Here is a 14,972-nt window from a genome sequence, read left to right as displayed (position 1 = left end):
ATAAGCCTGGGTTAATTTAAGTTGTAAGAGCTAGCTAATAATAAGCCTGAGCTAAGAGACCAAATGTGTGGTTCTTTGGGACTGATTGTCTGCGGGACCAGGCTGTTAGGTAGGGTGGATGGAGAACTCCTCTCTGGGAGGGGGAACAACAGCCTAGCTGAAAACACAGCCTCGCCTAATGTTGCCAGGTAACTTCAAGGTTCAAGATGTTAGGAATCTATCTTCTTTTATAATGTTCCACTATTTAAATGTTGGATACAAAACCACATTTGAACTCATGCAAATAAAAACACTCAAGCAGTTTTCAGGTAAGAACGCCTCTGTGTTGGTATTCTTGTCAGTAAGTGAAAATAAGACCCCCACGTTACTGTTGAGTGCATCTCCTGGGCCTTCACAATCCTTTATCATAGAAACATCTTTTGGGATGGGGGTATACCTCAGTGGTGAAGTACATACCTAACATGCAAGAAGCCTTGAGTCACACACACACACACACACACACACACACACACACACACACCTCTCTCTCTCTCTCTCTCTCTCTCTCTCTCTCTCTCTCTCTCTCTCTCTCTCTCTCTCTCTCCTAAACCAAAGTGCTTTTCACATTGTAATTTATCTAAATCTAAGAAACTCATTTATATGATGATTTATAGCATATGCATCAAAAAAGCAATGTCTACTTGTTCTCAAATCCAGTTTTATTAAAGTAGTTTGGCAATTTGGTGGCAGTACAAAGGGGGGGGGAGCACATTAGAGACAGTTTCAGTTTTCTGCATGCAGGAGGTCTGGGCACATGCGTATTTCCACATCCGCTGCTGTCTACTACCAAGCAGCAGGCTGCTATATGCTTTCCTATTCTCCAACGGCATAGGAATTTGTCACACAGGCTTGAAAAAATAAAATCCAGATTTAAAAAGTTCTCATCAAATACCAAGAACACAGATTTTCTCCTGCATAGCTTAGGACACCATTTGCTTCCTTAGTGACCACTTTGCCGTAGATTCGAGCGTGGGCTTTTTTAGCTGTGTTACTGGGCAGCAAATGTTGGGCGGCCTCTCTGTCCAAGGTAAACATTGAGGAGCCAGAAGCAAAACTTCTCAGGGCTTGGTATGCCTTAGTTGTTCTCCACTGAGCCTGAAGTTGGCTGTAAGGAAGGAAACGAGAAAGACGTGTAAGAAATTTTGTACAAGACACGAAGGCTTGTACTAAGTAAGTGGTTCTCAACATAGGGGCTGCAAGTCCCCAAACACTGTCAGAAAACACCGATATTTACGTTATGATTCAAAACAGTAGCAAAACCACAGTTATGAAGTAGCAACAAAAATAATTTTATGGTTGGGGTCACTACAACCTGAGGAACAGCATTAGGAAGGTTGAGAAACACTGTTCTAAGTGGTCTTGTTTCTCAAGCAGAACTTGAAAGCCTGGCTATGACAGTGGAGCTTCATGGCTTTCTTCCTGTGAAAGGAGTATCTTTTGGAGCTTCAGATGTGGAAGACAAAGGCAAAACAGGGCAATAAGTTACCTGAGGATTACGGTAGCCTGTTTCCATGTACTATTGCTTAACAAGTTGCCATATGCTTCCTTAATAACTAAATGAAGACCATTCCAATTTATTTCACCAATGACAGAAAACTGTCCTACCACAGCAATATTGGTTGCCTTTATGGGGGGCGGGAATGCTTTTCCTTGAAGAAGAATGTCTTAGCATAGAGTACAGTATTTTTGTGGCCAAAAAAAAAAAAAATCACATCTCAATGAGTTAGCTAGCATACGTGACAGTCAAAACACAGGCTTCAGAACAGTCTCAGCAAATGCAATGTATTGTTGTCCCAGTGAATTAGACCTATAAACATTAAGTCAGAGTAGTGAGAAACAGGCCAGATAAAGTCTTCAGTCTTATTTCCCAAGTGGAGAAAACATTTCCTTTAGGAGTGAATACACATCTTGAAGTTTCCCAAAAACAAGTCCTTGCATTTAATTTAATTAAAAATAATAAAGTATCTCCAATGCTTAAGAAATAAGGATAGACTGAATTTTTACCCTGAGATTTCATTCAAGAATATCTTAGATTTGTGATACTTAAATAATGCTTATAATTTTTAAAATAATCTGTACATGTGTGTAGGTATGTGCATGTAAGTACAGGGGCCCAGGCTGACCAGGGCATGGGATCTTCCTGGAGCTAGAGCTGAAGGCCGTTGTGAGCTGCTGGGTATGAGTCTTGGGAACCATGGTTCTTTGTAAGAACCATGAGCTCTAGAACCATCTCTCCAGCACATTAAATAAACCTACAGCAATAAAAGCCAAAACACACTATTGGCAGTCTCTAAGTTATGCATTTTTAAAGGTTTATGCGCATGAGTGTTTTGCCTACGTGTGTGTGTGTGTGTGTGTGTGTGTGTGTGTACAATGCGCATGGCTGCCCATAGAGATCCTAAGAGGACACTGGCATCAGATCTCCTAATTCATGTAAGTCCTAGAATCAGTTGGGGCTCCTGAGAACTGAATCTGGGTCCCCTGCAGGAGCCCTCTCCGTAGTCCCTCCTAAGTCATTCAAACCCAGGAAAGTACTTACAAATGGAGTCCTGATTCCGAATTTGCTGTGGAAAGTCATGGTGACTTTGTTTTTATGGCCCGTCCTCTGATCAAAGGCGTGGCACGAATCGAAAGGCGGGCTGTACAGGTGAAGGCTCACAGCAGGCTCCGTGTGGCTGACGTTCTCCACCCGATGTAATCCAATGGAATCTGTGCAGACAAAGGGGGCGGGAAACAGCGGAGAGATGGAGATGGCGGCTGAAGGCAAAGAGTTTCCTAACCACCCACAGTCTTTAACTGATATCGATGAATATGGCATGAATGTACATTAGATTTAATTTCCTTGTTATGGATAGAAAGCGCCACGCAGGCATTCTTACTGCAAACCATCTCACATTACAGTGAAAGACTAAAACTAGATACAATATAGGGAGGAAAAAAAGAAAGCATTTGTAAGAACCTGAAAGCTTAAAAGATAGTTTCATTAGGGAAAAGAAAACAAAACCCTAAACCATTCAGGGGGAAAACCAAGAAAGAATCTATAATTTGAAACTCTCAAACAGATCAGGAATTGGCAGCCCCAGGCACTTTCTGGAAACAAGTGAAGACAGGGCTAATACACTGACAGGTTGAAAGGTTGTTTAGGAAGTAGGGTCTCAAATCCTTTCACCACCACCCCCCCCCACACACACACTCCCAACCCCTGTAGAAGACAGAGATTGGCTATCTAGAAAAAGTACCGTGGCTGAACTCGGGACTGGTGGATACCAGGTTACAAGCGAGTGAATGAAGCAACAAGCCACATGTGAATGGCAAGGGTCTTGCTTCCTTCACCAGCCAGCATCATCCAGGACTTCTTTCTCCAGGCAGAGATGCGGGCACCTCCGTAAGGAGTCTCACCAGAAAAGCCCTCCCCATCCTGCCACCAGCAGTTCCTCTGCTAAAGGGCTCTGCCTGACCCCCAGAGAGCGATCCTGTCAACAAGCCCCGTCCTGTGCACAGAGACACCAGTGAACTTCTTTGTCCCTGGATTTTACACATGAGCACACAACTGAATTAGCCTCTAGTACAGAAGACAGAGGGGGGCTTGAGCAGCCTGGAAAAGCAAGTTGAAACAGGACACTGAGAAGACCTGGGGAAGTCTATTATTAGCATTCTAACTGAGACAAAACACCGGGGGGGGGGGCAGGAATCAAAAGATTTTTTGTTTTTGCTTATTTATTTCTTGAGAGATGGTTTCATGCAGCTCATGGTCACCTTGACCTTCTGATCTTCCTTTCTTCAGCCCCACCCCAAGTCTGGGGCTGCTTTATTTGGGGGTAGGGTTGAACCGAGGACTTTGTGCAGACATGCTGGGCAAACACTCTACCAGCTGAACTACAACCCCAGCCTCAAAAAGGCTTCTCAAAATAAAAAGACTGCTGGATGTGGTGATGCATGTCTGTAGGGCATGCTGAAGAGGCAGAGGCAGGAGAATTGCCAAATAAAATAAAACCTGAACAGAAGGGCTGGTAGAAAAAGTTGAGGTCAATTAAAAAAAAAATCAAAGGACAAAGATGAAAATAATAAAGGGGACAAAGATCAAAGGACAAGTTCAGGGAGCTCAATATCCAAACAAGAGGCCTTTCAGAAACACAGCTCATAGGGACGGCTTGAGGATATTTCTTGGATTGAGGCTCATGTGGTCAAACCGAGAGAAACCAAGCACCTGGCAGAACGAGGAATCCTTAGGTGACCTTATCACTGTGGGACAGAAAGGGACAGATGAAGGTGCCACATGAGAAGATCCCAAACATTTCCAGAAGAGACTTCAGAGAAGGAGTTAAGAGTCAGAATGACCACTTGTCCCCTTTCAACAGGGTCAGGGACAGGATACACTAAAGACGAAGACAGAGGCTTCTGAGGTCACAACCCAAATTCAGCTAGTTTATCCATCAAGTTATAAGATTCGAATATGGGGTTTTGTGTTTTAGATATTAGGAAGTCTCAAAAATCTAGCATCCATGACGCCTTCCCTAGAGAGACACCGGAAGAGACGCTTACCCAAACAAGGATGTGAATCAAGAACAAAGGCAACATGAACTCGGGAAATAAGCTCAAATGCAGAAAAAAAGCAAAGGGAAGGCTGACTGTGAACCCTGGCTTAGAAATAACCAGTCTAGACAGGGCAATTATGTCCAGGAAGATTTAAAAATCCAGTGTGCTCTCTCTCTCTCTTTCTCCCCTCCCCCCCCCCACCTCTCTCATTGCTTTTTCAAGACAGAGTCTCACTATGTAACTCTGGCTGTCTTGGAACTCACTATGTAGACCAGGGTGGCCTCAAAGTAACAGAGATCATCTACCTCTGCTTCTTAGTGCTGTGCCACTATGCCTGGCCCAACCTTCAGAATTTCTCTGTGTCTCTGAGGTTAACATTGAACCCAGGCTTGTTTCAAACTTGCAGAAAACAAATCCTCCTGCCTCAGCCTCTTGAGTGCTAGAGTTACGCTGTACATGAACACTGTGCCGTAGGAAAACCAAGACGATCTAGTGCCTGCTTATGCACAATCTGGAATGAGCATTAACAGTTAACACTGAATGCTGTATACGAATAACATTTTGCTTTTCTAATTGCAGGTGTCCACACCAGCTGGCTCATGATGAACAATCGAAGGCCCTCAGATCAAATCACCTGTCCTTTAGAAGAGCCCAAGGTTCCTATATGAGCCTCACAGTATCAGCATTTGAATCTTTGCCTCTTTCTCCCCTATGTGTCTGTACTCCCTCTGTTACAGTCACGCTGGACTTTTCTTGGTGTTTCTGTCAACGTTCTCTGGACCTCTCCCGCTTGAAACAGGCTCCTGAGCGTCTGTCCCGGTTCTCTGCTCACTTCCGCCTATGTTGTCTGTTACTCCTGGATGTGTAAAGACATTCCCAGCTACAGCTCTGCTGATGGGCGAGAGCTCGTCTCTCTGCTGCTTGCGGAGCCTTGTGTCTTGATCTTGTTTACGGTCTCCTACTACATCCTGCCCAAGCTTATCTTCCTTCTTCCTTTCCGTTTGCCCCCATTCCTCAAGTTTCTACTCTCCACAAGAGCTGTACCTTTCCCTGGACAGGGAACCTTTCCCTATCATACCCATGTCTGCCCCTAATCTGTAAACATCAGAGGTTGGAAAGCGTTTAATGTTTTTCACTAATTAGTCTACAAAAATAGTACACCCCACCTTTCGCTGATTGGCAAAAATTAACATTAGCAACCAGAATTTAACACTTCTATGGATAAGGAACCAGGACTCACTTTCCTCCTGGGGTGGGGACCACTGCTGTCCTTTCAGAGTTCATTAGGTCCTCACCAAAATCTTTTACCCCTTTACCTGCATCTCCCTCCTTCACCCGTATGTTTGGCTGCTACAGGCTTCTTCACTGGAGACCCCTGACAGAGCTCTTTTCCAGATGGAATGTACATTCTTAGAGACTCTGGGTCCAGCTGAAAGTGATTACCCTAAAAGACGTTTAGCTTTACTGCGCTAGGGTATAAGTGACAAGCCTGTTCTTATAAAGCCGGTGTGCGCCTTCTATATAGCAACCCTCAAACATTTGAGAAAAATGAAAATGTCTACAGGGGAACCCGACAGACTCGTGTGAAGTGAATACAAGAGAAAACGTTTCCCACACAATCTGATCTCTGTAAGTGATCTGCATTCCTAAACTAATAATCTAATAAATTTAAGCCAAGTAGCAAGGTCAATACTAGACTTTAAGATATACGAAGGAAATGCTGTGTTTGCCAGGGGAAGCTATAATATTTTATTTTATATAAGCAGGCCAGTTTTTTGATTAAAAGCATATGTTTGGACTTGAACTGCATGCATTCAAATACTGGCTAAATATTTAAAACCGGAGTGACTCCAGACAAGTTATTTAATCTTCATATGTACTGGCAATCTCATCTATACATGAAAACATTATGACTCTCATATGTTTTAATGAACTTTGGGAACGTTATGGTCCTTTTCAGAAACATAAATAAATTCACTGCCTCTCCTGGGGAGCATTTGGCTGTTCCAGAAGACATTGGGGGAAAGAACAAATTCTTGGTACGATATCACTAAGTCATTGCCCAACAATATACATTACAAAATTTCCCTTGAGAAAAGTCTTTTAGGTATGCTGCATGCGGTTTACAAAAATAGGCACTGGCTAATGTTCTTAATCTCTTCCAGAACACGTCCTTGCATTTTCTGATACACACACACTATACATTTTGCAAGTAGACACGACTCTTTTGTATAAATTCATATCCCGCTCTCTTTGTTCTAAGTTTCGACGGGGTAAACAACTTTCCAATGAATGACAATCTTCATGCATATGTTTTGAGTGAATAATTCCAACCCTGCTTTTAAAGTCTTAGAAACACATTGTGTTCAGGCCAGATTGCAACTATTTCCCATCAACATGCATAGATAAGAGTTCAGCAGTTCCTGCGTTCTCCTAGACAAAGAATAGGATGTTACCATTAATGTAGGCACACTGGTTTTCCCTCAAGGTCCTTTCTGACTTCTTGATCATCTCATTTGATTTCTTGTCAGGCCAGGCAAACAATGTCTCCTTTAGGTTTCCTTGCAGCATCTTCAAAAAGCAGTGGGAGTCCGTGTGGTCATGGATACTGCTATAGGAGCACAGAATGAGACATGAATTCAGGAGTCCGTGTGGTCATGGATACTGCTATATGAGCACAGAATGAGACATGAATTCAGAGGAGTCCGTGTGGTCATGGATACTGCTATATGAGCACAGAATGAGACATGAATTCAGGAGTCCGTGTGGTCATGGATACTGCTATATGAGCACAGAATGACAAATGAATTCAGTAGTTGGTCCAGCACTCCACTGACTGGGCGGAAACTGATACACCCTTAGGAAGCTCTCAACCAGATTCACTTCAGTTGCTGTGTTTTACATCTAGCCGTAGACTTCAGCACGATGGTTCCGGGCACAGTAACAACACAGCGTCCACAGCAAGGCATGTAGTTAACAGTTTAGATGTTAACTCTCACTAAAGATTGGCTTACATTTTTAAAAATGTTATAACTGTAATCTGGTAACAAAACACAAACCCAGAAACCTTCCCCCCCCCCCCCATACAGTTGTTTGGTTTGTTTGTTTTTGTCTTTTTGTTTTGCTGATCGTTGTCTTGGAGACAGGTCTCATTACACAGCTAAGGCCGGGCTAGAACTCATGCTTTTCCTGCCTTAGGAGGGAGGATTACAGGCTTGCTGGGGTTCCAGGTGCGACACAATGCCCAGGAAACGCAGCATTTAATAAGACATATAAACTGTGCTATAACTGATAATGAAAGAATATTAGAAGTGGAGGAGGGCTCACATGTATGTGAGATTCTGAATTTTATCTCTGGCATCCCCCACACACGCACACATGCACGCATGCATGGGCACACAGGAGGAAGGGTTTATTAAAGATATTTTGAAAAGGATGAAGACAGTCATTTGTAATAATTGTACCATATTGGGATCACTTGATATTTTATGTTTTTCCCCATAGGCTTTTCCTCTTTTCTTCTTTGTGTGGGTGGGAGAATGTGTACGTGAGCATAGCATACTCACTATACTGAAATGATGATGTAATGTATACACAGCGTTAACATCTTACAGGCTTGGAGTAGCCTACCTGGGATGATCTTCCAATAGTGGTGGGAGAAAGCAAACTGCATATTAAGTGAAAAGGAATTTATTCATGTGATCTTAGAGCCAACAATTTAGGCATATGAGGTCATAACAGGGACAAGGTTGAATAAAATCTGTAAATGTATATAATTTTTAGCATTTGCATCCCGTTGAATTCTGGTAATGTTTAATGTGTCATAAAAAGAACTGTTCCTTGTGCCCACAGACTAGCCCTATCCCTGCTGATCTGTTTTTAAAAAGCACTGAGAATGACCCCTACCCCATTTCATCAGCAAATGTTCCCTATGGACCTAACATCCTAAACCTCGGAAATCTGCATTTCTTTTCTCTCACCAAAACGGGTCTGGTTATTGTTTTGACAGAACCCGAGAGATCTGTGTAAAAATACAGTTATTATTCAGTTGGCAACAAAGCTGACCAATGTGCAAACTAAAGACAAGGAAACAGATTTGAAAAGTATTGGTGTCAGTTTAAGTTGCTTTCCTGGTAAAGAAGTTGAACGATTAACTAGAGGTGGACAGAATTTTTCTGAATTTGTGACGTTTTTCTAGCTCCAAATCTTGCCAGTTTGGTCTTTGGTCCCACAGTTGTTGACACATCTCACATGCCACAAAGGTCAAAGGTCAGGGTTAAGCACAGTTCCAAAAACAGTTTAACTCCATAGGAGACAGAGATGTCGAATTAAGGTGACTATTTGCTTCCTCTGAATTACTACTACTCATTTGGAGTGGAGGACTTATTTTTATTTTTTATATTCTTTTTGGTTTGTTTATTTATCCCCCCCGTCTCTCTGTGTATGTGCATATACTTGTAAGAGTTGGCTTTCTCTGTGGATTCCAGTAATTGGGGAGAATCATCGAGTTTGGGGGCGAGCGCATTTATGCACTGAGCCATTTTGCTTGCTGAGGGAGGAGATGAGGGGTGATTTTAATGTATGTAGTTCATGCCTGACTCCTACCCCCGTGCTAATTCCATGCTGAGATTAGTGGACAATGTAAACAAATAACTCTAAATGTGAATTGCTAGTCCTTGTGAAGTTGGTGACTAGCCTGGAGCTCTCATTGTTCAAACACTAGGCCAGACACTGTAAGAAATACTGTGAATGGGGCTGGGGTGTTAGTTCAGTGTTAGAGGGTAGATTGCTTACTTAGTATGCATGAGACATGCAGTTGAGTCCTGGCATTGTAGAATACAGGTTTACTTTTGAATATTTATTTTGAGACTTACCATGAGTCTTACTATGTACCCCTGGCTGTCCTAGAACTCATTGTGTATATCACAACCTAATACTAGTTGAACCTTGAGATTATTAAATACCTATTTTAAAACACATTATAAAAGCATTTAACAGCTGGGTGGTGGTAGCACACGCCTTTAATCCCAGCACTCAGGGAGGCAGAGGCAGGTGGATTTCTGTGATTTCTGGTCTTCAAGAAGTTGACAAAATGAAGTTGACAAAATGTGCAAAACAGAAAACAATGTGGATCTAACCTCAACTTCATTAACAAAGTATCACAGACACATAGTCACATTAGTATAGTGTACACACCGAAATGTTACTTCACAGTAGGGACATATGGCGTTTTGTAACTTTCTCTAACTCACAGAGATCCACCTGCTGGCTCTTATGTTGGGTTTAAAGGTGTGTGCCACCATGGCCAGCCAAACCATAGATTTATCAAAGAAGAGTAAGAAAGAACCCCAGAGGGTGGAAGGATGCCGGAGGGCGGAGTTTTCAAAGGGAAAGCCAGGACTGAGTGAGCGAGTGGCTGTGTTACCTGCCGTGCCCTTCTCCCCAGCACAGGATCATCAGGTTAAACTTCCCATTTCCTTGATCCACAAGATTGCGAGTGTACCTGAAAAGACAGACATATGCCAGTCTGAGTCTGGCTGCTGAGATAAGTACTAGAAAAAAGAATCATAACACGGTGTCATCTACTTTTATTTACTAATATTCTCATTTTAAACAATGGTCTCATGTAGCCCAGGCTGTGAACTCCTGGTCCCCCTATCTCCATGCCCAAGGGCTGGGATTCCAAGCATCACTTATGCCCAACCTTACTTTTTTTTTTTTTTCTGTTTCATAATCTTTCATTCAAATGTAAAAGTTCAGAAGAAGCCATTTGTAGGGATTGGGATTTGTTCTTTTAAAAACAAAACAAGAATAAGGGAAATATAAAATCAAAACAAAACAAAAACAGCCAAGGAGAAAAACCAAAACCAAACCAAACCAAAGAAACTGTCAGAAACTATCAAGGAAAGGAAAGAGCACGGAGCCATACAAGCTAATTGAACAAACCCCTTTCTCTCACTACTAATAGCTCACGGCCATTCAATGCTAATGCGTATTCCTGAGTTAAATCCATAGTTCAGTTTTGACCACAAAGCCACCTGAAAATAACAAGCACTGCTTGCTTCCTTCAGCCCAGTCAAATTGTGAGCCACTTCAATATGCACTTTCTGTTTTTGAAAACAAGGGAGGCATTATTCAAAGAAAGCAGTACTTAGCCTCCAGATACATTTCCCAGGAAAGGCAGATGCCTACCAATGGCCAAGCTGCTCTGGGGCTTTCAAAGTGGACCCCCTAACTCACTGTGCACAGGAGCATGAATCCCAGCCCCCAGCTTCCACCTCAATAAAACTTGAACATGGTTTTCGAATTCAGAGCCCAGAACAAATAAAAACTGTTTTCACAGCTGAGCTTTGACTTTTCTGCGTTGTGTACTTTTATTTTTTTCTGGTCTAGAAAGAATGACAAAACCTTTCTGTATTTTGATTCGCTGACTTTCCTGAGGTAGCAATTTAGTCTTTAATACCAGCATGAAATGATACCGGGGGGGGGGGGGGAATCTCCTGTTTCTCCATGCTTATCAGTCTCAAACTAGTAAAAAGTAGTGTTCTCATGGAAGGTATCTGGAGAGTTCATTACTACCCAGAGAAGAATGTTGCTATTGTTTTGGGATTTTTTTTCCCTTCTAGTAGCTTTTGAGGACTGAAGTTTCATTAAAGGACTGTTCTAGAACTCTGCCCAGTTTTACTGCTAAAGCCCTGATACAAACACATTCAAAAGCACAAATAAGCCGAGGCTTGAAGTAAATACCAGAACAAAGGCTACATTAGGTCAGAATACTGCCAAACCTTTTACTATTATAACTGTCAAGAAAAAAAAAAACCATCAAAACCAAAACAACTATCCTACGGACACTTGAACTCTTAAGTTGTAATTTGGTCCAGTGATCCTGTTGTCAGCATTTGGCCAGCAGTGTCTGATGTTTGTGACACCCGTTTTAGACCGCTGTCTCTATGGGCAAGGAAGCGTTGTACACATTTGCTTGGTACTGTTTGCTCACTCCGTCATCTGTTAACCCAAGCTCCCCATGCACTGCAGCTTTCCTCTTGTCCTGTCCTTCCTTCTGTCCCCCAGGCTCAGGGCCCAGTGCGTGCAGGCCATGGGTCTCTGGAGAGTTGCCAGGTACTATTATTTTCTTTTTAGCTGTTAGTCTCCCTTATACCTTATGACCCAGGAAGGGGCTGTACACACAGCCTTTAAGCCACAGTAAACAGAGTTCCTGTATTAATACCCCACTTCTCCAAAGAACCCACCGTCTGGATATACTGAAAGGAACACACATAGCCTTGCTCCCACCCCCAGGTCAGATTGGAATCCTTCTGGGCACCAAGGACAATACAATAGAACTCTCTGTCTCTTGTTCTCTCTATAGTCCACCCATATCCCACCCAGGACTTCACCTCTATCTTTTTTTTTTATTTTGTTATTTCAAAAATATTTTTTTAAATTTATTTATTAAAGATTTCTGTCTCTTCCCCGCCACTGCCTCCCATTTTCCTTCCCCTCCCCCAATTAAGTCCCCCCCCCCCTCAGCCCAAAAAGCAATCAGGGTTCCCAGTCCTGTGGGAAGTCCAAGGAACCCCCACCTCCATCCAGGTCTAGCAAGTTGAGCATCCAAACTGCCTAGGCTCCCACAAAGGAGCTGTGCTTGGATGTAGGGAGAGATCCCTGGCAATGCCATTGTTCTGGAGAGCAGGCGCTGTTGCCACAAACCTGACTAATTTCACTTGGACAATGCTATGTCTCCAGATATGTTACAGTAACAGAAGAATTTGTCACAGGTCTAGAGGAAATTGCCTGGAGGTTTACAGTCCAGCTTCTTAAATTGTGCATTGCACAGAGGAATGTGGGCGCATAGAAGATCGGAACAGTGTAAGATTCCTGAAGGTACAGCCCCAAATTAATACCAAATAAAATGTCATGCGTAATAAACTGGTAACTGGCAGCACTTGCCTGTGTCATCGCATGACGCCATAGCAACCAGTTTTTAAAAAATGTATTATTATTGTGTGTGTCATGTGTGTGTTCGGGCATGCATGTGTGAAGGATATGGCATTTTTGTGGAGTTTTCATGTAGCCCAGGCTGTGAGCACACAGGGCAGCTGAGGTTTACCTGCTTCCACCTCCCAAGGGCAAGCAGCATGCCCAGCCTCAGTTCTTTTTCATGCTTAATAATATTTCATTCAAATGCAAAATCAAAACAACAAATATTGGACCAAGATTCATGTAAAAATAAACAAGCACTCCTCATTAACATACACATTTGCTTTAATCTTTAATAAATGATAGAATTATATGTATGCCAAATTAAAAAAAAACTGTGGATGATTTTCAGTAAATATTTGATTTTTATTTTAAACACCTGCATATATGGAGCTATAAAAGTTTTTCAGGCCAAAGGCGCTGTAGGCAGCCTTGTTCGTTGTAGGCTCCTAAACAAAGACGGGGAAACGACCTTGTGTAGGATACCCAACTCCTTTTCCTCTGCTCTTTGCTTGTAACACTGAGATAAGAACAGCTTCTTCTCACACCGTGTGACCTGACTGGAGGAGCACTTGGTCCACAAACGGGCAATTACCTGCCAGCATTTAAATAGACATCTCAGGTGTACCCTTGCGGGACCCAGCCCAGACCTGAGTGACCAGAATCAAAGGAAACGCTTCAGACCACTTCCCAAACACAAAATGCCACCCTTCTTGTCCTTAGTTTTTACTACTTTAAGTTTAAAAATATTGTTGAAACAGCCCTTGCTGACAGAACTTTGTTACATGTTAAGGAGAGAACTTCCGAGAAGTCCCGTTCTTGCCACCCTTTCCTCCAGCCAGCTTCCTCCTACCAGCCAGTCTATCAAGCGCAAGCACTGAGGCTTGCTCTTTCTTCCACACAGAAACCTTAAGAGCTCTGGCTCCTGAGGGCTGACGAGCAGACTTAATCCTTAAGTCAAAGCTTCCAAAGGTCTCAGCCTACCAGACTCAAGCAGGTCCGGAAAGTAGCGGTCTTTATTTAGTTTTACCTTCTAGGTTCTGGGAAACAAGGGAGAGAGAAGGCCAAAGGCTTGGGTGGCTGCAAAAGCCGCGGTGTGCCCAATTTACAAAATCTGACAAGTGTGCGAGCCAATCCTTAGTCGGGGTGGTGAAAGTGGGGTGGAAGAACTAACATTGGATAGGAACAGTTCGCAAAACCCTTGCGCTGTTCCAGGGTCAGGGACAAAGGACTGACTTGGGGCTGTGTTGGGTCCCACCAGCACCCAGGGTGATCTCCGGGAGTGTTCTCCGACCATCTGCCGTCAGTCCCAGGCGGCTGCCCGGCGGGAGCTCCAGCGTGCCAGGTGGCGGGAGGGGTCTCTTAGTGCTGTGCCAGAGACGGCTGCGGAGGTGGGGCGTGGTGTTGCTGTGTTGGAGACTAGGGCTGGGGGTGGCGGGGTTTTGCGGGAGACAGCGGAAAACCTGAGAGTGGTGCGGGGACCTCCCTTCCGACTGCGGGGACCTAGCTTTGCAGAAGGCCGGGCACGCTCACCTGTACTGGTCGAATTTGGCGTACAAAGCCCACTCGGCGGGATTGCTCTCATAGGCCTCCAGCACAGCCTGTACCTCCTCTACGTTGACCTCGTCGCCCGCGAAGAGCTCATGCAGGATGCGGATGAGGTCGGCCAGGGTCCGGGGCTTCAGCAGCTTCGTCCCTTCCATCCCGCAGGGCTGCGGCACCCCCCTCCAGGCCGGCTGCGGAGGACCCCGGCTGCAGGCTGGACACCCGACACACCCAGGACCCGGGACGCCCGGGACCCACCGCACTAAAGGCTCGCAAGGGTGTTGAGACTCAGGTCTAGGAGTCACCGGAGACCAGCCTAGTGCACCGCACCGGTCAAGACCAAAGCTGAGGAATCCGCCCTCCCGGGCCCTTTTTAAGCTCTTCGAGTCCTGCAGAACGTACCAACCGCCTTCAGGGGGTGGAGTGAGGCGGAGAGACCTGAGAAAGGGGCTGGAGCTGGAGAGCGCCAGCGGGAAGGCTCTGGCACAGGACCCTGCTGCCTGTGCGCGCCAGCTCTCAGAAGCCCCACTGTGGCCCTTGCTCTATATGAGCAATTTCTTCCCCGCCTTAGCGGCGGATTTTGGCCGCCCATCCCATCCCTTTCCAGGGCTTGGTTTACAATGAATGCCTGTGGGTTTTAGGTCTCGGAGGGGTGGATACTGAGGAAATGGAACCCATCTTCCAAATGCAGCTAAGGTGGTCGGGAAGATGAACGATGAATCCATTCCCTGGCCACAGTAATTGTTAGGTGACTATAAACGGCCCACATACAAGCCCCGGGCTAGGTGATAATTAATCTTTGCTTTGAGAGTCATTTCATAGCGCTGGCTGGCTGTAGCCCTTGATCTCAGAGGTCCGGCCTGCTTCTGCCT

The 14,972-nt window shown here is 44.3% G+C and overlaps 1 protein-coding gene across 1 annotated transcript; it reads right to left on the bottom strand.

Annotated features, from left to right (window-relative positions):
* Nucleotides 1–677: 677 nt before the first annotated feature.
* On the bottom strand, nucleotides 678–14,524 carry Cdo1 (cysteine dioxygenase type 1). Its single transcript, XM_075968706.1, has 5 exons — nucleotides 14,089–14,524; nucleotides 10,001–10,078; nucleotides 7,032–7,186; nucleotides 2,579–2,748; nucleotides 678–1,144 (listed from the first exon to the last, which is right to left on the bottom strand). Exons 1-5 carry the CDS (start codon nucleotides 14,256–14,258, stop codon nucleotides 1,115–1,117), a joined length of 603 nt encoding a protein of 200 aa, XP_075824821.1. The 5' UTR covers nucleotides 14,259–14,524; the 3' UTR covers nucleotides 678–1,114.
* Between the last annotated feature and the right edge of the window lie 448 nt (nucleotides 14,525–14,972).

The sequence above is a fragment of the Microtus pennsylvanicus genome, chromosome 4 (genome assembly GCF_037038515.1).
Source record: "Microtus pennsylvanicus isolate mMicPen1 chromosome 4, mMicPen1.hap1, whole genome shotgun sequence".
Lineage (NCBI taxonomy): Eukaryota > Metazoa > Chordata > Mammalia > Rodentia > Cricetidae > Microtus > Microtus pennsylvanicus.
The sequence above is the reverse complement of the archived record's forward strand: the minus strand, read 5'-3'. Positions and strand labels throughout refer to the sequence as shown.

Bases quoted from the DNA above. Each gene is read 5' to 3' on its own strand.
- Cdo1 (XM_075968706.1), bottom strand. From the start codon at position 14,258: ATGGAAGGGACGAAGCTGCTGAAGCCCCGGACCCTGGCCGACCTCATC. The intron at 7,187-10,000 runs GTAACACAGCCA...GTGCTCCTATAG, and splicing joins TGGGGAGAAGGGCACGGCAG to CAGTATCCATGACCACACGG. The intron at 1,145-2,578 runs GTAAGTACTTTC...CCTTCCTTACAG, and splicing joins TCGGAATCAGGACTCCATTT to CCAACTTCAGGCTCAGTGGA.